The 21,910-nt window shown below is 47.7% G+C and overlaps 10 protein-coding genes across 10 annotated transcripts; 3 read left to right on the top strand and 7 right to left on the bottom strand.

Moving 5' to 3' along the window:
- Positions 1-1,558: 1,558 nt before the first annotated feature.
- Positions 1,559-2,193, top strand: ABOM_010562 (guanylate kinase; the record flags this gene model as incomplete). Its single annotated transcript, XM_022537690.1, has 2 exons — positions 1,559-1,568; positions 1,622-2,193. The coding sequence occupies 2 exons, from the start codon at positions 1,559-1,561 to the stop codon at positions 2,191-2,193; spliced, it is 582 nt and encodes a 193-aa protein (XP_022384565.1).
- Positions 2,194-3,070: 877 nt separating this feature from the next.
- On the bottom strand, positions 3,071-3,999 carry ABOM_010561 (uncharacterized protein; the record flags this gene model as incomplete). The annotated part of the gene is made up of 3 exons (XM_022537689.1): positions 3,071-3,391; positions 3,460-3,658; positions 3,728-3,999. 3 exons carry the CDS (start codon positions 3,997-3,999, stop codon positions 3,071-3,073), a joined length of 792 nt encoding a protein of 263 aa, XP_022384563.1.
- A 541-nt stretch (positions 4,000-4,540) lies between these two features.
- ABOM_010560 (uncharacterized protein) lies at positions 4,541-6,122 on the bottom strand (the record flags this gene model as incomplete). Its single annotated transcript, XM_022537688.1, has 3 exons — positions 4,541-5,419; positions 5,467-5,650; positions 5,704-6,122. 3 exons carry the CDS (start codon positions 6,120-6,122, stop codon positions 4,541-4,543), a joined length of 1,482 nt encoding a protein of 493 aa, XP_022384564.1.
- Positions 6,123-8,382: 2,260 nt separating this feature from the next.
- ABOM_010559 (uncharacterized protein) lies at positions 8,383-10,082 on the top strand (the record flags this gene model as incomplete). The annotated part of the gene is made up of 5 exons (XM_022537687.1): positions 8,383-8,493; positions 8,553-8,788; positions 8,847-9,821; positions 9,882-9,925; positions 9,982-10,082. 5 exons carry the CDS (start codon positions 8,383-8,385, stop codon positions 10,080-10,082), a joined length of 1,467 nt encoding a protein of 488 aa, XP_022384545.1.
- A 544-nt stretch (positions 10,083-10,626) lies between these two features.
- On the bottom strand, positions 10,627-11,709 carry ABOM_010558 (putative short chain dehydrogenase/reductase; the record flags this gene model as incomplete). The annotated part of the gene is made up of 4 exons (XM_022537686.1): positions 10,627-10,874; positions 10,952-11,179; positions 11,258-11,611; positions 11,679-11,709. The coding sequence occupies 4 exons, from the start codon at positions 11,707-11,709 to the stop codon at positions 10,627-10,629; spliced, it is 861 nt and encodes a 286-aa protein (XP_022384544.1).
- A 1,243-nt stretch (positions 11,710-12,952) lies between these two features.
- ABOM_010557 (cycloheximide resistance protein) lies at positions 12,953-14,909 on the top strand (the record flags this gene model as incomplete). The annotated part of the gene is made up of 7 exons (XM_022537685.1): positions 12,953-13,196; positions 13,268-13,580; positions 13,634-13,713; positions 13,768-13,916; positions 13,968-14,373; positions 14,430-14,784; positions 14,846-14,909. The coding sequence occupies 7 exons, from the start codon at positions 12,953-12,955 to the stop codon at positions 14,907-14,909; spliced, it is 1,611 nt and encodes a 536-aa protein (XP_022384549.1).
- A 1,078-nt stretch (positions 14,910-15,987) lies between these two features.
- ABOM_010556 (nuclear transport factor 2 family protein) lies at positions 15,988-16,566 on the bottom strand (the record flags this gene model as incomplete). The annotated part of the gene is made up of 1 exon (XM_022537684.1): positions 15,988-16,566. One exon carries the CDS (start codon positions 16,564-16,566, stop codon positions 15,988-15,990), a length of 579 nt encoding a protein of 192 aa, XP_022384548.1.
- Positions 16,567-16,803: 237 nt separating this feature from the next.
- On the bottom strand, positions 16,804-17,562 carry ABOM_010555 (GNAT family N-acetyltransferase; the record flags this gene model as incomplete). Its single annotated transcript, XM_022537683.1, has 2 exons — positions 16,804-17,060; positions 17,157-17,562. 2 exons carry the CDS (start codon positions 17,560-17,562, stop codon positions 16,804-16,806), a joined length of 663 nt encoding a protein of 220 aa, XP_022384547.1.
- Positions 17,563-18,291: 729 nt separating this feature from the next.
- On the bottom strand, positions 18,292-18,917 carry ABOM_010554 (uncharacterized protein; the record flags this gene model as incomplete). The annotated part of the gene is made up of 3 exons (XM_022537682.1): positions 18,292-18,394; positions 18,443-18,705; positions 18,759-18,917. The coding sequence occupies 3 exons, from the start codon at positions 18,915-18,917 to the stop codon at positions 18,292-18,294; spliced, it is 525 nt and encodes a 174-aa protein (XP_022384546.1).
- Positions 18,918-19,821: 904 nt separating this feature from the next.
- Positions 19,822-20,638, bottom strand: ABOM_010553 (uncharacterized protein; the record flags this gene model as incomplete). Its single annotated transcript, XM_022537681.1, has 3 exons — positions 19,822-19,901; positions 19,955-20,151; positions 20,217-20,638. The coding sequence occupies 3 exons, from the start codon at positions 20,636-20,638 to the stop codon at positions 19,822-19,824; spliced, it is 699 nt and encodes a 232-aa protein (XP_022384553.1).
- Between the last annotated feature and the right edge of the window lie 1,272 nt (positions 20,639-21,910).

The following is a 21,910-nucleotide window of genomic DNA, read 5'->3' as shown; positions in this document are numbered from 1 at the left end:
ATTCTGCTGTCAATAATATTTACTGTCCTATCTTTACTATAGCTAGTATATTATCTGTTGGTACTGTACTAGACCGGGGTCCGTAATACTAATATTCTATTTATTAAATATAGAGATATAATCTAATTCAGTATAGAGATAAATTAAAATTCTATTTTTTTTATTACTATAACTATTAGTATATTATAAAAATCTAAAATTTTTAAATAAATAATTTAAATATATATAAATTATTATAATATAGGACAATTCGCATTTACCAGGACACCGTTTTTGGCAACCCCCCATGCTGGGTTTAGCGCCCGTCCGTTGCGGGCCTGGATCGGTTTAGCGTCGTCCCGATCTGATATGGCTTCTTGCGCTATCCCGCAACAGGAACTGCCATCTGTCTCCGCCTTCACGGGTCCTCGTCGAGTATATAATTCTCTGTAGCGTCGCTCGACGACATCTCCTTCCCACGTCCTACGCTCCTCGTCAATTCGATCCCCTTGAGGTCGGACACCACCGCTCCGGCCCCAGAACTCTCGGTGATGGCCGTCCCCAGAATCTGTGCTCCGCTCCATTCTCTCTCCATCCATGTCGCTGCCAAGGGACGCTGCCGTCCACCGACATGGACATCGCGAGCATGAATTGCTGATCTTTCCTGGAAGGTGCGAGATGACTGGTGGTATGCCCTCGCCAGCCTGAATGGCCCGCCCCCGAAATCGTCTACTGGGGCGTTGGCGGTTGCCTACGCGCGCCCTATTCTAACCATCTATGGCATCCCTTTATTTAAGGTCTGCTTAGGGCCTATGGCTTATTTCTAAGCCAAGGACGACGACGTGTTGACGGGCATGCACCAGCTCAGCGCAGCGTAAATATCAATGACAGAATTCCGTCATGTTTTATCTCTGTCCGAAGGTCCACGCAGGAGCCATGTATCACTTTTGAGACGAAGCGATGACTTGTCCACGTGCGTGCGGTGTCTGTACCTGATCATCTGTACTTGATCCGCCCAGCTTGAACATCAATGGCAGGATTGCCTCATGTGCCCCGAGGGCGTTCTCCGTTCGCTTTGCTTGGGCGTTCAAGTGTGCCGTTGGGTTAACTACCAATGATCACATGTGACAATGCATTGTAGCATGCTGCATGATGATGTGGTTACGCTTGTGACTGTAACAAGGGTGGGGATGCTCCTGCACAGGATTGCGATGGCTTGGACCGGAAATTATGCAGACTCTGTGTGCTGTAAATTGCTGGCCCTGATCACGGGAAGACCGAAGGGATTGATCCCCAAAACCGGTCGAAGAAGGCTTCCACATGTTCTCGAAGACGCATTAATGAAGTCGTGACGTCAGTTGACACTCCGCCTCTTAGCCAATCAGCGTGATTATATCTGCCAGGAGATGGGTGATCTACTAGTAGTTAACTACCTAGTACTACTAGTAGTATATAACGATTGGCATCCCTGGCTGCCCACCTCTGGAAACGGACGTAGCTTTAACGTGACCACTATTCTGTAGGGTACCCAATGCTTGTGTACACTCAGCTTACATTGAAGATTAGTTGATCTCAAAACATGGTACCCAGTGCGTCCTATCTTTAACTATTGAATACCAAGCTGGCGACTAACCTTCCGCAGCACCTCCTCGGGATTGCAGACCTATCGTCATTTCTGGACCGTCGGGCGTCGGTAAAGAAACACTTGTCCAGAAGCTTTTTGACGAGCATCCCAACACGTTCGCATTCGCCGTGTCTCACACAACACGCAAGCCCCGAATTGGTGAAGTTGAAGGAAGAGATTACTTCTTCGTCACTCCCTCTGCATTTGACAACCTCATATCCCAAGAGGCCTTTGTTGAACATGCAATGTTCAATGGGAACCAGTATGGCACGAGCAAAAGAACAATTGCGGACCAAATGGCCAATGGGCTAGTTGTTGTGCTAGATATTGAAATGCACGGCATCAAACAGATGAAGGCCAACTCGAGCATTGACGCACGCTATGTCTTCATCAAACCGCCAAGCTTCGAGACTCTCGAGAGGCGTCTTCGAGGACGTGGCACTGAGAAGGATGGGGACATTCAAAAAAGACTAGCGCAAGCGAAGGCTGAAGTTGAGTATGCGGAGACTCAAGGTGTTCATGATAAGATCATTATCAATGATGATCTTGAGAGGGCATTTAAAGAGCTCGAGGAGTTCGTTTACGGCTGAGTTTTTCAGACAATCAATGTTTATCAATGTTTTGTTGATATACGGAAATCCGAATGAATCATTCAAGTGCACGTTAATCAACTTGCTGGGAAGGCATAAACTCTCTCGCGAAAGAGGACATCGTCCAACTTTAACGAACGCGACCGTGTATATCTGACTGCTGAGTCTGCAATCATTCATGCCTCCTAATTGGTGTGGACGGTGCAATTACTGGGACTTGGGACGCAATTTATGAAGCCAAATATGAATAATCTTGGCGGACTGCTGCTTGGTATCCACTTGTGTCTTATTGCGTTCCGACACATGAGAGAGATCACTGGCTCGAAAACACTGCAAGCCCCAAATTTTAAATGACGTTCTCTATATTCCTATCCGAAACCATTGTGATCAATACTCTACTCCTTTACCTATATCCACGAATACAGATATAAGCGAAAAAACGCCAGCAAGTCCCTGAAACTCATAGAATTAAGAATTTCTTAGATGTCTGGCTTGCTAAACATGATCTATATTGTAAAACTGCTGACCAGTCCAGCATCCAAGGCGAGATGGCCGAGCGGTCTAAGGCGGTTAGTACCACTATGAAACATCCATCTATTAAAACAAATAACTAATAATCTCTCAGCTGGAGTAAGGTTCCAGTCTCGAAAGGGGCGTGGGTTCAAATCCCACTCTCGTCAGCATCTTTTTTTACTTTTGAACTTTTTGCTCGTCCGCGAAGTAGTGGGTACCCGGGTGGTTGGGGAAAGAGCAGAACATCGATCTCGCATATGAATTCGGGTATTAATTAATGTCTCAATCGGGCGCTGCATAGCAATTACATTATACCCAGCCCCTTCGCGTAACAACTAATGTAAGGTTCGAGCCCTTCCATTGCTTAACCCGGAAGTTCCCTCGCAGTATCCCCGTATAGTTCTTGCGGTCGCTCGTTACGGGGCATCTCTTTCGCATCACCGACCTGTACAGGATACTCGACAACTGGAGGACCATTCGCCTCTGCCTTCCTCCTTCGACGGAGCAAGTACCATCCTAGTATCCCTATGAGCATAACACCGGCTGCAGACCCAACCCCAATGCCCGCGGCTGCACCTGCGCTTATGCTACTCGAAGAGCTGGGCTCAGAGGTACCGGAAGAGGTACTGGAAGAGGTACTGGAGGGTGATGATGTTGCACTCGAGTCCCCTGGGTCGGTCGCGGTCTATCGCGTTCGTATACACATGTTAGCTAGCAAGACCTCAACGCAGGGATTGGAATCCCACTGCATACCGGACTTGTATGGCTGATGCCCATCGCAAAGAGATGGAGATTGGTTGCCTGGTTAACATCCTTAAAGTCGATTGTATTCGCAGCGAAGTCGGTCACGGTGACCCTTCGTTTCATGGAAGTATCATACTGCGACATACAAGGAAACCAGGGACCGTGGGGATTCCGGCTCGCGTTGTCAACGCAGCTAAACGAGTAGATGCTAAAGGAGGAGCCATCAGCGGATGTTCTTTGCGTACGGATCGAACCCAATGGCATAGATCAGCCGTACGTGGGGCAGCAAACTGTCGTTGTTGGTGTCGCTGACGCGGTCGACAGACAAGCAGAGGTGTAGCCCGTCGGGCATTGTGTTCCGGCATACGCACGGGAGGGATCCCAGGTCGATGGGAGGCAGTTGGTGGTCTGAGATGGGCCTCCTAGTACCGTGCGTTGATCATTTTCTGCGTGGTAATCCCAGATCCAAAAGTCGCCTTTCCTGTTACAGCCGTATACTGATGGCGTCCAGTCGGGGTCGAGGGTGGGGCTGGGCGTTATTGTTGACATGGTAAATAGGCTCTGACGTGCGAGGACATATCTGTCAAGGGGGAGAGTCGGTTGATTGCAGAAGAAGCCAGCCTTATGTGGTGCAATTCCTTATCCCTAGCTCGTATCTACCTTTCTTGGCTGCATGCTCTGTCACGGGGCTGGGATGACCATGTTTCTCCGATCAATTGTGCCGTTGTTTTTGTGAGCGGTTGCGAATCTTGGGTATGCTAGCTTCGCCGGTACATTCGAGAGTCTTTAAAATAATATAGTCAGTGTGGCTGAGTAATTAAGGCCAGACTCGAAGAAACCCGAAATAGGTGGTACATTGATGTGTGTAGTTGAGGAGGAGGTGCCGAGCCGCTAGCATGGCATACTATATGACAGCCAGTTATGTTAAAGGCGGCGCGCATGCTGAGGGACGCCGGACGGCTGCCCGGCGAGTGCTGCTCCGAGGGATTTGGCCCCCCTCCCCCAAACAATGAACTCTTGGTAAAGCACTTAGATTCTGATCAAAACAGTTCCCCCGTCTTGGGCCTATCAAAATACTGGAACCCCACTTTCAACAAGCGATCGCCATGTGCATACTTGTTCCGTTCCTCCAGCCTGGCTGGCCTCTTTCCTTGAGTGCAAGCTCTCTGACCACCTTCGCCATCGTACTCGCATGTTTAACCCCAAGATCATCGCCTATGACATCCAGCTGACTTGCAATCCACATCCGCTGAACGGCATCTAACCCCTCCACAATGCCTGCTACGTATAGTGGCCATGCAACTTGAGATGCCGACACTAACCTTGCGTACTTCCCCTGAGGATACGCCTTAATTGGGTATTGTCTCTCGGTAGAGCCCATGCATCTATATCCCAAATGGTACAGCATGGACGCGCATATATCATTGGCAAGATTGCGGATCTTCACACGTGTCGTAGCCATATCGCTAGCTAGACTGCCCAGAGGAATTGATGCCGTAGTGGCACGATTGCTGGCGGCGAGGAGATGATAGAAACGGAGACGCAAGTGGCATGTACATATTTGCAAAGTGCGATAGCGCGCCCATTCATTCGCGGCCCAGAACGATGAGTAGAGGTGTGCTACTGGTGTCCATAGATTCCAATCCTCGGAAGGGACTACCATGGTGGTATATATCCAATCTGTGGGCAGGGAGCTCGACCATTGTGAAAGCTGGTGGGTGATCGCATTCATCGAATTGAGTATATCAGCGATGGTAGTTGAGGAGAGATGTCCTGAGCTCAGGATGCTAGCAGCCTCTGAGATTTGTAAGTGGAGAATGGCTAGCTTGCAAAGGTGAATCTGTAGCTGGGACCTCAGAGAGATGAAAGGGGCCCGAAGCAGTGCATCGTGCAAGGCGAGAAGCTCTGGAATCGTGAAAGGGAATTCCTCAACGGTATGGGTTATGTCGGTGATGAGGCAGGCGGGCATCTTTAAACGTATTAGACCTAACGGGCCACAGGGTAGGTGGGCCTTACGAATCGGGTGAGGAGTGCTATATATAAGCCTTTGCTCGTCTCGTCCTGAAATGAGACTAGGTCTTGCGACTTCACAAAGGCGATGGCACCCCCGAGATGTGGATTGAATATGGATTGGTCGGAGCAGGGGTTAGTCAGATCCTTGACATGGTTAGCGATTGTTGCATCAGAGAAAGATGCGCTTCTTCAACAGTTAACATGAAAAACATCTGATGCAATAGGCACTGTACCTCGTACATACTAAGCACCAGCATGGTGAGCATAACTTCATTTCGCCTACTTGTAGGGTTACTACCAGTTATCTGGCGGGTGAGCTGGAGAGCCCTGTGGTAACTGTCTATGGCTTGTTCTTGTGCATGTCGACCGTTATCCTTTCGCACAATGAACGTAAGGATGAGTGCTGATAAAGCTGGCAGAAGTGGCGAGGAAGGCATGAGTGATGGGCTGAGTTGGGGTATATAAGTTAAGCAACCACCGTAGACGCTGGCAGCCTGTGGGAGACGGACAAGGTCTACATAAAGACGATGTAAATTGGCTTGATCAAGTGTCGCACTAGGAGAGCGTAGCAGAGTAGTAAATTGTGCCCTCATCCAGACGCTTCCCCAGAACTCATTGCTTTGAATAGTAGCTTGGCTATTTCGTTTAGCCACGAGCATGTCTACATTTGACCCTGGCGCTGTGCTCTGTTTCTCAGGCGTATGGTTGGCATCCGAGTCACAATAACCCCCACAATGACGTTTGGCTTTCGTGCATCGCAGACAGATTGGCTTTGTCTCATCGCACTGGACTGTGATTAGCCGGATTGAAGATGATATCAAGATAAATCAACTCTGTACTTTGACTTTGCGAAAGCGACAGGTATAGCACCCACGACTTGGGTGTCCCGGGTAGACCATAGTGCAAGATGCTTACTTCTGTAAGTACCTACGCAGTGGAACCTTGATTCCTGAAGCAGTCCAACAGCTCTCTGAAGTATGGCTATCTTCCTGATGTTCCCCCTCATCTTTCAATATTCAACACTTGGCGAAGCCATTGAATGGAGCTCAAAGGTCACCGATGTGTCATTTTCGTCTTGTCGGTATAGGGCATCGGCACGCACTGCCCCGCTTGGCAGTTGATCCCCGCCTTGAGTTAGATGTCCCCTAGCGCTTCGGTAACGACTTAGAAGCCGGAAACCCAGGCTACCATCCAAGGGTATCGATCATTTAGATCAGCACATTGGGGTGAACCGTGCTGGGTGGCCACACATCCTTTGAGGGCCATTAGTAATGCATCGAGCGGGGTTATAGATTTCTCAATTGCACCGGAAGAAGTTGCATTGGCATTAGGCATGAGACTGTGCATTTGATATGGATCGGCTGGTGTGTGGTTAACACCAGTGGTTGTCAACAGAGAGGATAGAACTCATCGTCAGGTTATACATCCCATTCTCATTATTGCAGTGGACAGAATAATACAGGTTGTACTCTTGGCTAATCAAACGAAGCGTCTTATATGTGTTCTCCGCCTGTCTGTTGCCCGCGATGCCGCGGAGTTTTCCACTACCAGGATTGGAAATGGAGAGAACCCATGCCTCCGCCTTGTTTATCAGTGCCGTATAGGCCTATAACATCAGCCTTGCCCTAGTATTCCACATTGACATGCTCGTGGTTCGCCGACTCTAGACTCTGGAACATGGACTTTGGATAACCTCTTGCTAAAAGCCAGTAAAGCGAGTGCTTAGTTATGGCTACAACCATTCCATAGAAAGATTCGATGTCGGTGAAAATCGCAATACTGAGCTGCCTTACCTGTTCACAGGCTTAATTTGGACGGGCAACGGAGGGCGCTGATAGACGTTCGCTTATCTGTTGCTCCGCAGAGAATCGTGGTGCCACAAAGGAACCTAAATGCTCCTTTGTTGCAAGAGGTGCTCTTAGACATGGGATATGTAGTCTAGAGAGGCCATATGTGCATCTTGCTCATCAGTGAGAACGAAAATATGTTTGGTATCTTCGAAATCACAGTGACTGTCAATAAAGGGAATGACAAGCTTTGTAGCATATTCCTTGCCATCCACCATGCTCTATTTGAGATGCTGTCGATATGGACACTTGAGGACTTTCGTGCTATACATAGAGTGGTGAATTGGGAAGGCTCGGCATTAAATAAATAGTACAATTGGTCTAGATGCATGAGACTTAGTCATTAATCAACCAATTAGTTACCATGATAGGGACCTATTTAACCTCCCGGGTGGCCGACACAATGACAGAACGACGGAGCATATGCTGGCTTGGCCGGACTACTGACACTCGCAAGGCTCGTAATCCTTAGAGCCTGACCGTGCTAAATTGCAAGCAAACACGAGTAGTGTCGACCTGAACGTTCATTTAAAACGATGATAGGTCGTCACTACGCAGGAGGCGTGGACACGATGCCGACATGAGCGACACGATTGGAAGCCTCCCGATAAAGACATTGGCAAAAATGATCCAAGAGTAAACGCTCTCAAGCAGACTTCCGACTGATGCATAAATATCCGAACAAAGCTCACTGATGTTAGTCCGGCCTCTCGCAGGCACTGACACCAAAATACGAAGAGCCTAGCCCAGCATTCAACATCAATGACGGCCTTACACTTTGATACCCCGGATTATCGAATGGCTGCTAATACGAGATGCTCGCAAGATCCCTGTCACTCTTTAAGGGGATGATTGGAGGAAATGAAGCTCACTGTGGGTCTTGGGATGAGGAGTTGAAGCCAAGCTGGAGATCCGCACTGCCAACGCCAGCCATTGGCCAGTGTAATCAGTCAGATAGATTGGTCTTTGAATGTTTGAAGCAAGTAGAACAATATAATCTATGATATATATAGCGCATGGCGGCCATGGAAGTCCATGGTATCAGAAACATCAGTACACAAAACCAGACACAATGATCGGCAGGCCTTTATCAATCTATATACTCCTAGTGTTCATCTCTATGGTGGCATGCCTTAAGCATATCAATCCGAGTCCAGATGAGGCAACTGTATTCTCCTTGGTTGTAAGTTTTACTGTAGCATTTGAAGCATGGTTGAGGGCGACGACTGACATACTATCTAGTATGGTTATCCACTGGTTTCATATGCCACATTCGCCCTCCGAACACTGACCAGGCTGAACTCAACCAATAGCTTTTATCATTTGCGAGAGCTGACAACGCCTGAAACTACAGCGGTGGTGCGACCCAATGTTGACACCTTGTATTCTGCGGCTATCCTTGATCTGTCACATCACGATCTCATTCTGGATGTTCCAGTTGTTGATGAGCGGTTCTGGGTATTCCCTTTCTATGACGTGTGAGTTGGAGCCTTCTAATCCCGCAGCAATACACTGCTGTAGCTGACTTCCCACGAGGTACGGAAACAACTATGCAAACCTCGGTACTGTCTCTAACAGCTCTGCCGGCAAGTACCTATTGCGTTATTCTCCGAGCAGTAAGGAGCCAGCTGGGGTACAGCTTTGCGACGAGACGCAATCTGAGGTGTACGGGGGCTGTAGAGGTCTTAGAGGATGGATTAATTCGCCTACTCCTTATGGTGCTATCCTTGCACGACTTGTCCTTAAGAATAACGGAACAGACGTCGACAAAATACATGCTATTCAAGACCAGATCCAGATAGCTACGATACCGAGAAAGCGTGCTCAGAATATCCCGCCGCTAACGGTCCCGATGCTGAACTCATCTCTTTCCTCGGACCCGGCCACCAGAGTCATGCAGATGACAGCACGCTTCGCACCGCACAACCCGCCGCGCAACCATTCAGACCTTGCTAGAGTGAACCGCAACCTCAATGCGGCCGGTATTCAAGACGGCGTTTACAGACCTCAAGTTCGAAACCTCACAGCAGCTGCTGCCACTGCAGCCGCTACTATTTCGAAAGCCTTTACTTTTCCTGCTAACCATATTGACTTGGAAAACAAATGGCAATCCGTCTCTGATACCGCACAGGGTGACTACAACACGAACTATGAGATGCGAGCGTTTGTGACTGGTTGGGCATACCTTATCGTGGATGCAACCGTGGCTTTGTATCCAATGTATGACCCGACGGCGGGTAGTTCGGTTCACGAATTGGGTGCCAACCAGGCATACGTTTTTACCTTCAACAGGAAGCCCCCACTCGCTAAAAATGGCTTCTGGAGTTTGACATTATACAACGCGGACACGTTTCTCATTGAAAACCCGCTGGATCAGTATTCTCTTGGTGATCGATCGAACCTTACTTACTCAGATGGCATACCTGTGTATGGGGGGGATGACCGGGATGAGCCTTTTCAGATTCTCATCCAGCCAGCTGATGTTGAACCGCCTTCCAATTGGACATCTAAGTGAGTTAGCTGATAAGTCTATTTCACAAGTTGCCTGCAACAGCGACTAACGCTGTGTAGTTGGTTACCGGGACCACCTGGTGGGGGGCAGATTGACATAAACCGTAAGAGTCCCGCATTCTTTTCAGCTTTGCAATCTTGATATTAATGTAGCCGATAGTTCGCTTCTATGGGCCGGACGATGGACTGCAGGACGGTTCGTGGGAATACCCAGTAGTTAAGAAGCAGCAGGCGGTCTCCAGGACCGGTGCTCAGAAATAACGCTAGGGCTATAGGTTTGCATTCGGAGGAGGGTTTTCTCTTTGTACAGTTGTTGCTACGAGAACTGGAGCTTATGAGATATCGAGAGAGACTCAATATTTACCTCGGGGAATATAAAGCATATCATAGAAATTGCTGGTACAGCTAGCTATAACATTGAACCACTATTTTCTTTATATAAAACATAATAGCCCTGAGCTCGTCTTGTACGCATATACCCCCGTGTTGGTGTGGGTATATGTGACTGTGCAGCCTGTCAGAGATACCCCGGAGACCATGTTTATTGTGCTATACAGCCCTAACAGTTATAGTCTGCTGCATACGGCCATAGGGTGTGGAAACAAGGCTTCTCGTTCTATCAGCCGTCCTCTTGCCGCACTTGACCCCCGTTGATATTCCGGCCTTGCTTGTTATCCCACCTGCCCTGTATGGACGCTCAAACTATGGCGAAATTTTCTATAGTGAAGGACTGCAGATGACAGCCAGGCCCTACTTATTAATATCGTTCCAGATAATATTATGAAATTTATTGATATTCATATTGCTACGAGTCTTCAGCCGACTTTGCATCTCTATGCATACCCCAGATTCCAAAAATTCTCAATATTCTTCTTAGTATCCTCATCCACATAGGCTGGAGCTCCGCAAAGGTGATATGCTCGCCGTGTAATTCCGCAATCTTGCCCGTTAGCGACTCATCAGCTATGAACTGCGCCACTGCATTTGTTGCAGTAGACATCGGCGTTAAAATCATTGATTTAAATAAATCGTTACTTGTCGCAATATTCGTTTCTATCATGTATTAGCCAGTCCAATCTTCCATTCCGCTGGCGTGTAGAGGACGCGTGAAGTATTCTAAGCCAACTCACCGATCACGGCAGGAGCCAATGAATTGATCCGGATCCTTTCAGCTGCCAGTGGGCGAGCGAGAGATCGTACGAGCCCGACCACACCAGATTTCGTGGTTGCATACATAGGCGCCATAGGGAATGGGTATAGGCCGGCATTTGAGGCAGTGCAGACGATCAGTCCATTTGAAGAAGCTGACGGATCACTTGTCGCATTTTTGTACATGTAGTGAATGGCAAGATGGACAGCTGTTGAGGCGGGAGACTTAACATTACTACTCCGCCCACATGGAGCTGTACAGTTCTCGACTGGGGCATAAAACTTACTGTATATGGCTCCCACTAGATTCACATTCAAGGTAGTGAGGTTAGGCTTGGGTGGTCCCTCGCTGCCATCTTGCTTTGCGGGCAATAAGCTTCCCTTCTCGGTAATCCCCGCGTTGGCGAAGACAATGTCGATTCTGCCTTGCTCGGCATATATTTTCTCAAATACAGCAGCCTGACTTTCCCAAGAAGACACATCGCATTCTTCGAATGAGACGCTAGCCGATGGATGCTCGGCTTGGAGCTCCTGGAGAGTCTGAGTACCGGTTTTTGGGTTGATATCGAGGAGGGTGATGTGAGTCTCAGGCTGTGCGATGAAGTGCCGGGTAATACCCAGTCCAATACCAGAGGCCCCTCCTGATCGAGGAATTAATGATGCCAGTTCATTGATCGTTTCCTGGGGAGGGTTCTCCGAGGTTCTTACCGGTGACGACGATGCTTCTTTTTGGTGACATATTGCAAATGTAGAGTTCAATGGGTAGAGTTCAAAGAAGAAAGCTGGTATTGGACTTTTCTATGGCATCTTCACATTCCACACCGGGGACCATCTCTGTGATAGATACAAAAGCCCCTCCTCTACAGTTCCCCACATCGCTGCCGGGGTATTCCCGAGATCGGCGGGTCTCGATGCATTCGACATCACGGAAATGAGTGTCCCCCGGCTCCTGGAAGCAGTGCCAGCCGACGACGCGGAATTAATGCTCTCACCACGTGTGAAATGCGTAATATAGTACACAGGGTGGCATAAATCTCTGCAAAGCCACTGTCCTTGTGTTGAAGAGATCCCAATTCGCAAGGCACTTCTGTGCCACCCCGGGAATGGTCTCGCACTGCTTTTCCTGAGATAGAAGGAGTTGGAAATAGACAAATACCATTCTTCAAAACCTTTACGTGATTCCAAGGGCTGTAGGTTGAATGGCTGAAAGGCGTACCGGGAAATGTTGTCCTCTTTGGACCCATGGTGGCTCCTCGGTAGTTGAGATCTGAAGGTCAATTGCCGGGCGTAACTATGACAGACGATCCTGGCTCCACAGTTCCTCGCCACGTTAAGGCTTTTTCTGCAGGTTTGACTGCGCGCGTTATTTGAATCGCAGAGTATCCAACCCTATCTCGCAATATGTGGAGAGCCTGTAATATGCTCTCTGGGTAGTCACCGTTGAGTTGATAGCTCACTGAACGTAGTTTTTGCTTGTTCCATATCATGAGTCAACCCTGTGATAGACTTAGCTAGTATATTGAGCATGAAGACACGGCACAAACCTTCTCAAGTCGGTAAACCCCCGTGGGGAACCCCAGATTCATCGGAAATTTCCCCATGACGGGGCTGTCAGGCCCCATATTCCCGACAAGCAACATTCACTCTGGCTACTCAGAGCTGTGCAATTATAATTCTCAATGAGGCGGACAGAGAACTATATGGAGAGGCGTTGCATGTGTGTAAATGAGGGGTGCGTAGAGGTTATAAACAGGGGGTTAACCTCCTAGCAAGGATCATCCACACTGTGCCCCATCTACGGGAGTAATCAGTAATTCATTCTAATTACTTACCAGGATTAGTACCTCTACCAGTACTAGTTCATCCTCTTGCATGGGCCTCATCTGCTGCCATTGCTTCTTTTCAACCTCTGTGTACCCAGTGCGAGGTGGCCAATTCCTAAAGAACAGTACAATTACTTAAAGCTGTCCGAAGCTCTCAAGATGCCGCTTGGTATTCTAGATGATAGTAAACTGGAACATGTTCCAGGAACAGCACCATTACATGGCCTTCATGAGACCAACACCTACTCCGGCATAAACCCCAGTCTTCTGAAACACGATTCCACCGGGCAAATCGTGCTTGTTCCCCAACCGTCTGACTCGCCGAATGACCCTTATAATTGGCCCCGGATCAAGAAAGAGCTTTTTACAATCGCCTATGGATGGGGCTGCGGCTGCGTTGGGGGTAAGATGCGGCGTGATGCGGTCCTCGTCCTGATGATGGACAAAGCTAATGCTTCATCTTCTACAAAATAGCGGTCGGTCCACTCCTCGGTGGCGCATTCGTCCCACTCGCGGCAGACTTTGGGGTCTCTCTATCGACATTTGTTTCGGCCGTCCAAGGCGGCCTGATCTCGGCTATCGCCGTTGGAAGTTTGATATTCAATTCCTTGGCTGTGAAATACGGGAAACGTCCGGTTTATCTTGGAACAACTGTTGGACTGATGGTGTCATGTTTTTGGGCCGCCGAAGCCAAAAGCTTTCGCTCTTTTGTCGCTGCAAGAGTTCTTTGTGGGCTTTGCATGGCACCTATGGAGGCTTTGGTTCCAGCCTCCATTGCAGATATCTGGTAGGCCTAGCTTTTGCAATTGGCTGTCTTATATGTATGAACTAATCGATTAGGTTCGTGCATGAGCGCGGGTTCCGTACAGCTATCTTCAATCTCGGCGTCCTCGGTGGAATCAATTTGGCGGTCCCGATAGGTAAGTTTGCTTTGAGCAATCTTGATCAATACACTTTCTGATCACCCACAATAGCGGCTGCAATCATTGAGTACGGATCGTATCGAATTGCATTACATGCGATGGGTGGTGCCTTTGCTCTCGCGTTGATAATGGTCTTCTTCTGGATGCCGGAATCCGCATATGTGAGAGAAACACTGAGTATTGATACTGGAGAAACAAATGTGTGTGGTCCTTTCACGGCCTTTTTATATCCTCATGCTAAGTTTTGGTAGGTTGCCGTCGAACAAAAGCTAGACGTGGAACAGCTCGAAAATACTCCAAGCACTAGAATCCAAGCAGCCGACGCGCGTCACTCCTGGGCCAAAGAGCTACTACCATACAGCGGTTATGTCAACGATGTCTCATTCTGGAATACTATCATCCGGCCATTCTATCTTTTGGCTTCGCCACCTGTTCTTTGGGCTGTGCTTCTTTTCACCAACTGTATAGCATGGCTCGTGGGTATTTCCCTCACCCTATCCCAGATTTTCTCCGCACCACCATACAACTTCTCCGTGATGGGCGTTGGAGCAACGAACTTGTCGTCCTTTGTCGCATCTGTCCTTGGCACTTTCAGTGCCGGACCCCTGATTGATGGTCTGGTTACCAAAATGTCCAAAATGAACGGCGGCCTCTTCGGTATGCTCTTTCTCTGCCGATATCTTCATACCTATTACTTACCAATATCTATATAGAACCCGAGTTCCGCCTACCGATTATGGTTACGTACCTTTTGTTCACCTCAACAGGTTTCTTTGCCTGGGGCCAGTCTTCATATGCACAGGACCCGTGGCCTGTACCGGTGATTGTGTGCTTAGGAATGATTAATTTTGGTGTCCAGCTGGGCACCACCGGCGTTGTCACCTACATTGTGGACTGTCACCGCGAGAAGGCCGGTGAGGCCTTTGCAACGATGAACTTCTTCAAGAATCTCTTCGCATTTGGGCTGTCGTTCTACCTCAATGGGTGGGTTGATAACCAGGGTGTCCGTAACTGCTTCTTCACTATTGGTGGAATCACAATGGGTGCCACATTGTTTACTATCCCTATGTGAGTGCCACCTTGCGCCAATAATTGGTTGATGACATATATTGATATGTGTTTGCACTAGGTATATCTACGGGAAACGAGCCCGAAGCTGGGTACATCGACATGGAATTGCTGATCGACTGTAAAGGACCAAGCTGTCCATTGGTTGTGAAAGTGTCTTAAATCACTATAGGCCTTACTAGTATACAGGAGTCATTCAGGATCACTCTATAGGGTCATATGATATTGGTATACATTACTCTCAAGTCTCATACTTTATCTTGTCCAATTCTTTTGTATTCCAATCCCTGCAGAAAAACCATCGACTCAACCACTCCCGTCGCTACTTCTCAAGCCAGGTAGTAATATCTCCAGGGGGTACCGTATTCATTGTTGATCAGAGAGAAGTGCAGACAGTGAGGGGAGTTCCAATAGTGCCCGCCTTCACGCCACGCAGATACAATGAGATAGTCATCATACTTTAGTTCTTATAATACCGAGTTAGATTCTCTGTCAAGCGTCTGATTGTTTGTCGTAGCCGTAGAGTGAGTTTTGTCAGCTTTGTACAATCCAAGACCAAGATCCAGTAACGTCGGGATATAAGCATCGCAAGTATATGGGACGCGGGCCGCGATTCCCACCCTCGAGTGGATGCTAACAACTGAATTTCTCTAACCCTATTTAGATTGGTCGGAGAGCTCTCAGTAAGAGGTGGTGCGTTGTAGCTTTACTAGCCTTATTCTTGTTTGTAAACGTCGGCAGGTTAGCAGTTGAGTGATGACCACCAGCAGATTCCTGATTTTGCTCGTTTTCATAGATCTTTGTTGTCTTCTGTTGGGTATCCTGATAGTTGTTCTTTATAGTTTGCTCGCTCTGCATGTCTTTCCCATCTGTCACAGTAGACAGACTAACTTATTTAGATAGGGTAATGCTGCTTTGACAGATATAACAATGAAAGTTCCTCGATACGGCTTCTTATAGGAATCTTAGCTGTCTTTATGGCAAATCCCTGCAGAGACTGTTGCAAAATCCTCCAGAGAGGTAGTTCATACATCATGCCAAAGAACCGAAGAGTGACTTATAAAAACACATGCAAAATATCTTATGATGAAGCTGTAGGTATACAGTGCCCATCGAGGGCCTAGTACCTGCTAATGCAAGTCATCTAGTCGATCACCGCGCTAAATATACTTGATAAAAGAACGCCGGCATGCATAGACGAACTTAACAAGGCGTCTGCTGATGGGATACCATTTTCCACGCCCCTTCGTCTGTTTTCCGCCAGGTACTGGAACACAGTGCGTTGAAAATAACAGTCTCTTTTGCTTCACTGCGTGCCTTATGTTCAAACTCCTTCTCTGCCGTGACCTTATAACAAATGACACCACTGGCACCATGGCAATCAAGAAGTCGAACGTGGCTATCTTCAATCCTGTATCTCTTCCAGGGCGTGAACGCCTCGCTAGTCAAAGTTGATTTGAGCGTCGGGTTCGATTCGTTTGTAAGCAGCATGCCTCCAGGGAAGAGCATTATAACGTCATCGGCAAGTATGGGAAGGAGGGCGGGGCCTGAGGTACAGAGAGCCTTCCAGGCTTCTTGCTCATAGGCCAGGATTTCGGCGGCAGAACCCATGGTCTTAACAGCATAGGTAGAAGCAAGCGTTGGCGGTAGTTGCTTTATATGTTTACCGGCTGTGGGCCAATCGTTATCGCCTTGAGGACTCTGGCTTGAACTGGAATCGAGTTCTAGGACCAGGAAGATAGCGGTGGGGTGACCCCTCTGTTTGCCGAATACGAGGTTCATTGTTTTAGTGTGATCTTCATGTAGGGCTCAGAGGCTTCAGCCTCTCAACACCAAGGCCTTACGTCTCTGATGGAGATTATGATACTTCTATCAGAACGGTATTCTAGTGAAGGCTACCATGTGTTATCTTTTAACGTACTCACAAAAGTCGAAGTACGCCATCTAATAGGATATTCGATCTCAAGTAGTAAGGCTACCTTATACTCCAAGCTATGTGATATACAAACCAAACCAGCTTTAGTTGACATCGACAGCATCCATCAGCATGCAATATCCGTGCTTCTGTCCCGTGGACCCGTATTTGGCCAAGTCAAGATCTAGATTCTCGCCGACATCACGGAACCCACATCTCTTGTAGAGTGTATAACCAGCCCGCGAAGCCTCTAACCATGCCGGTAGCTGGAGACGCTTTGCCTCTTCCACCCCGGCCATTAGTAACTTGGTTCCGATGCCGCGACCCTGATACTCTGGATGAACCACCAAGATCTGTAGGACTATGTTTATATCTGTCAGGCGTATTTGCCCACCTCCACAAGACAATAACAAAGCCAAAGAACGAAAGATAAAAAAGAGAAGAAGGAAATACTCACTCGCAACCGCTTTACCCCCAATCCACTTTTCCCTCTTCTGCACCACCGTCTGACGATACTCCAAACATGCCTGCGGACAAATCGATCTCGGCGGTGGCGTGGCGCGCTTCTTCACTGCCTCCTGTTCCGCTTTTATATGGGCCTCAGCATCGCGGTAGATAATCCACCATGACCATCCCACAATCCGACCCGACTCGTCATCAACAGCCTTCAGAAATCGAGCGTAGGGGTTTTCGCGGATGGCTTTCTCCAAGTCATTAGCCAAACCTACGGCGTTTTCTTCGCGAGGGCCGTACATGACCTCAAGGAGAATGTCATTGGGGAAGGCTTTGCTGTGGATTTCGTCGAGGATGGTGGCGTCGGTGGGGAGAGCGGGCTGGAGTGATATACTCTTGCTTTGGGACATGATAGTTATAGTTTTGTTAGATACGAGAGATGATGTTTGGATTGTATTTACGGGTAATGAGAAGGGGTGTATCTTGCGGGGACCGACTTCTTGAATCTTAGTGAGATGCTTGAATCTATCAGCATTTTGTGGGCGAAACAATCGGCTAGCAATGAGACAGCGCTAGGCCTTATTAGGCAGTGTTAATATCAGTAGTTTATGAATCGATTGAAGGGGTTGCGGAAAGTTGATGCCTTCGACTAAGATGCTAAATTGCGACGCTGATGAAGCTAGCGTTGGATCGCGACGTTGATAGGCTCGGACTCGCCCGGGGTCAGGTAATGTTTAATATCTGGAGAGTAAGCATGTCCCTCCAGGCCCACTCGGTTGCATCATTCAGAACGGGGCTACCTTGTGCAGACGTCAGTAATAACAGACCCGCAAGCTTCGTGAATGACTGGCCGGTATGTACGTGTAGCAAGGGAGTTATGGTGGATAGCGGAAGTAGAGTCCCATCAAATATTTACAAATGTAGTCCAGAAGCCAAATAAAACAATGCATGGGGGTTGATTACATATAATTAGCTATTAGACATTAGAAAAGGCCAACATCGTATGTAAACAGGAGAAATCATCATAGCGTTGCAACATTAGTTCAAATATCCCGGCTCCTCGAAAGCGAGGCTGAGCCATCAATATCATACCAGACTCATACCGCCATAATCCAGTGAAAGTGCCCATTCGTATAACCTCATACAGTACGGTCGAGGTCAATATCCTGATCCTTCGAGTCGCTTTTCCGCGTCTTATGAGTTGCACGACACGCCCACACGAAAAACCCAAAATGGATGACACTAATCATTAGTTAGCGAGAGAAATTGGAACGGGCAGAGTTAACCTACACCGCAATAAAAGCCATGGCCGTGCCGAAATGCTCGACATTGGCCACAAGCTTTCCATCACAATTAGGTCCACCGTTGATGCCACAGCTATATCCGTCTCCAGTATAATACGGCTCCATGAGCATCAGGTATATTATCAGAGTGATAACCAGCGCGGCCCAAGCGAAAAGGTCAAAAGTAAGATAGATGGCGGGGTGGATCGGGACGGGAAGAGATAATTCAATAGATGCTATTATCAGCGACCAAACAAAGGTGTACTCGGCCTGTAGTATAGCATCAGCAGCTTGTCTGCGTGAACAAATCGTCAGGTACTGACCGCTCCGGTGACCGGACTGACCACCGCATGGCCCAAGTCTTCCACAATCACCATGTCACTTTCAAACATCGATTGAGAATACCCAAAAGCTATCAACGCAGCAAGGGAGCTGATGGCCGCGGCGAATCGCAGGCAAACGGAAGTACGCGGTGTGCGCATCTTGTGTATGTAGTAGGGAAAACTGTGCTTGCTATTCAACGGGCTAATTTTCTCGAGCAGGTAGGGCCACAGTAAGCAATGTGTTATTGCAGGATATGGTTTAATGGCCACCTACGCTGCTTAAATAAAATCGATCTTTCGTTTGGTGTGCATCACACATTCGATCCCTTCCGGATATCATCAGCCAAGACCCAGATACGAGGCAGAGCCACTTGCCAACGATGCAGATCACCACACGTGTCGGGAAATACCAAGATATGCACAGCCTCCAACCAACCATATATTTGTTCAGGCGAGCACAGTAGCATACCCGATGGGGTTAATGCTGCACTTTGATCTTGGTACTGCGCCTCCATTGAATGTCTGATCAGCGTATATTGCGTACCTGAATTTTCAATGCGCCTGCATAGCTTGGTGCATAGATAAGCTAAGATCAGCCTCGGTAGAGCTCCACCATAATCTTGTTTGCACCAGGCTACTACTTAAGTGATTGAGATGGTTGAAGATATCGCACTTACTGCCTGTTGTAATTATTTCAAATCGTCTGCGCTATTCAACACTATTACATCGTTTTGGCACAAACTATCATAGAGTTGGGAAGATAGGCTTTCTATGTGCTTGTCTATACTTAAAGTTATATATTAGCGAATTTGTACTTAATCCTTGTCAATAAAGCGCTACTACAGGTTATCGAATTAATTCTTTTCCATAGGAAAGAAGTCCATGATAACAAACGTCCGAGACTAATACAGTTGAACAGTTTCAATCTAAGCTTCGAACCTGCATGTTCCCTGCACAAGAACCCAGCAACTGCATACAGAACGAGATACAGATCCATCAACAGCACTCAAGGATAACTCCAGTTAAACAAACAGTGAAACATGTAAAGAAAAATACCACATGTTTAATCAATTTCGGGATGGAGTCTGTCCTTGTATCCATGACAGCTGATCGCACCATTGCCCCCGACTTTCACCTTTGGAACTATAGCCATTCAGTTAGAAAGCAGTCTCAACCCTGGTATGGAGAATACTCACCCAACTCGAATCTCGCATCAGCTTTGCCTGTTTCTCCTGCCTTCTTGTCACATTTACATGTGAGTGTGAATGACATCCCTCTTTCTGGGGTCTTCCCCTTGTCTGCTGTCTTTCCTTTCCCCGATTCCTCTTCTGCCACAGGTTGCCCCCCCTCTACCTTGCATTCTGAGCAATGGCCCTTCTCGATACCATTCCCACTAGGTTCGTTAGCTGTCCGCCATAACACGAGAGAGGACAAGGTAGCATGGCATATGATACGTACTTAGCTGTCCAAGTAAATTCTCCATTTTGCTCATTCCAACCGAGACATTTGTCTAGGGGAAGCCTTGAAACACCAATGCCCGGGTTTTGATTGGGGTTACTACCACGTCGGGGTGGGTTTTCCTGCGGAGATTCGCCGCCTGTCTGGGGTCTTTGTTTGGTGAGTTTACCGACATCTCGGGGCGGACACTGTGCCACAAGGTGCCATCTACTGCGGTCCCACTGCTTTAGGACGGTTGCCTCGACTTTGGAACACACATAGAGCTCCCGTTTTGCGTGTTTGAGAGATCCCGTTATTTTTGACCCAACACGACGTAGGCCACCTCTGATGCCCCCCTCGCCTGCGGTGGAGCCCTCGCCTGTGGGCTGGGTCGCAACCAAAACGGAGAGGATTAAAGTGATGATAATCCAAGCACGGTACATTTTTACTGGAAGATCTGACAGTAATAACACGAAAGTAGGATATATATATATGTGTATGGGGTATATGGAGAAACGACAGAGAGTGGATGGAATGGGGAATTTAGAGAAACTATCCTTCTAGAAAGACCTCTCCTGGGCACCAGGTAGGGGGTTTATATAAAATAAGGCACGCGTGAGTACTTCTAGTCTCTGGTTGTGTTTGGCCAGTTTTTAATAATGCAGTGAGCTAAATTTAGCCCCTTGAGCCATTCAATATAAATATTCTGCCGTAAGAGAGGTCCTTGTTTCCTTTGTTGAAACGGCTTAGGGCGCTGGGCGACTGTTTCGGGAGTACAACATTCATTACGCTTTTGTACGTCTGTATAACGTTACCCCAGTTATTTAGGGGGTAGTTGAAGAAACTTCTAAAAGCGCGAACCTCTTTGCCAGCTGCATTACCTTACCTAGAGGAGATATATTTTAATAACCGCACTACCTGAGGCCTGGAGGCGTGTCACACACATCCTTAGCGATTGCCCGACTGATGTCGGCCCTTTGAACGCGATGTCCGACCTCAGTAATACAACCAAATCAAATCAAATTCTAGAGTCAAGAGTTACTACCCATGCCTTGGATTGGAAGGGGATCGTATACGGTGCGTCCATGGGGTCTCAAATTATGATTTTAGTATACCGGTTTCTTATCGAGTTGTATTGCTGATCTTAAGATGGGTGGATTCCTGATTTGCATTTCTTGACAAGTCTTTTGCAAAGCTTATCTATCCTTTCAATTTCTTTCATTATTGACTGGATATCTTGGACTTAGTGAGCGTAAAGCGCAACAGTATATTCCCTATCTCGTTGGTACCAAGGGTAAAATTGCTCCAGAATCAACCGCATTTGAACTCGGTTCATTGGGACAACTTAGCGTCGTACCAGAAATCGATTTATCGGCTATATTAGAGGCTAAGGCCATCTATTCACTCTGAAGTTGTGACGAGAAACCCGTTGCTACCTAGCATGATGCATTGATATCAGTGAGAATGATTGCTGTTTACGGCACATATATTTTAAAAGGGTAAAGAAAAGGAAAAGAAAGGATTTGATTCTAGCCCTTCCCGACAACCAAGAATCATTCGAAAATTCTAACATACTTCTAAGCCGAAGAAGTCGCTTTTGTTGGTTTCAAAATTGGAGCTTGGCTGACCTCCTGATTCAATCTATGGGCCCAGATTCCGGAGAACAACTGTTGTCTCTACTGTGCCGAATATTGGGGTCGAAGTTACCCCCAGCA

Source organism: Aspergillus bombycis, assembly GCF_001792695.1.
Source record: "Aspergillus bombycis strain NRRL26010 chromosome Unknown contig00129, whole genome shotgun sequence".
Taxonomy (NCBI): domain Eukaryota; kingdom Fungi; phylum Ascomycota; class Eurotiomycetes; order Eurotiales; family Aspergillaceae; genus Aspergillus; species Aspergillus bombycis.
Note: the sequence above shows the minus strand (reverse complement) of the source record. Positions and strands in the feature narration are given on the sequence as shown.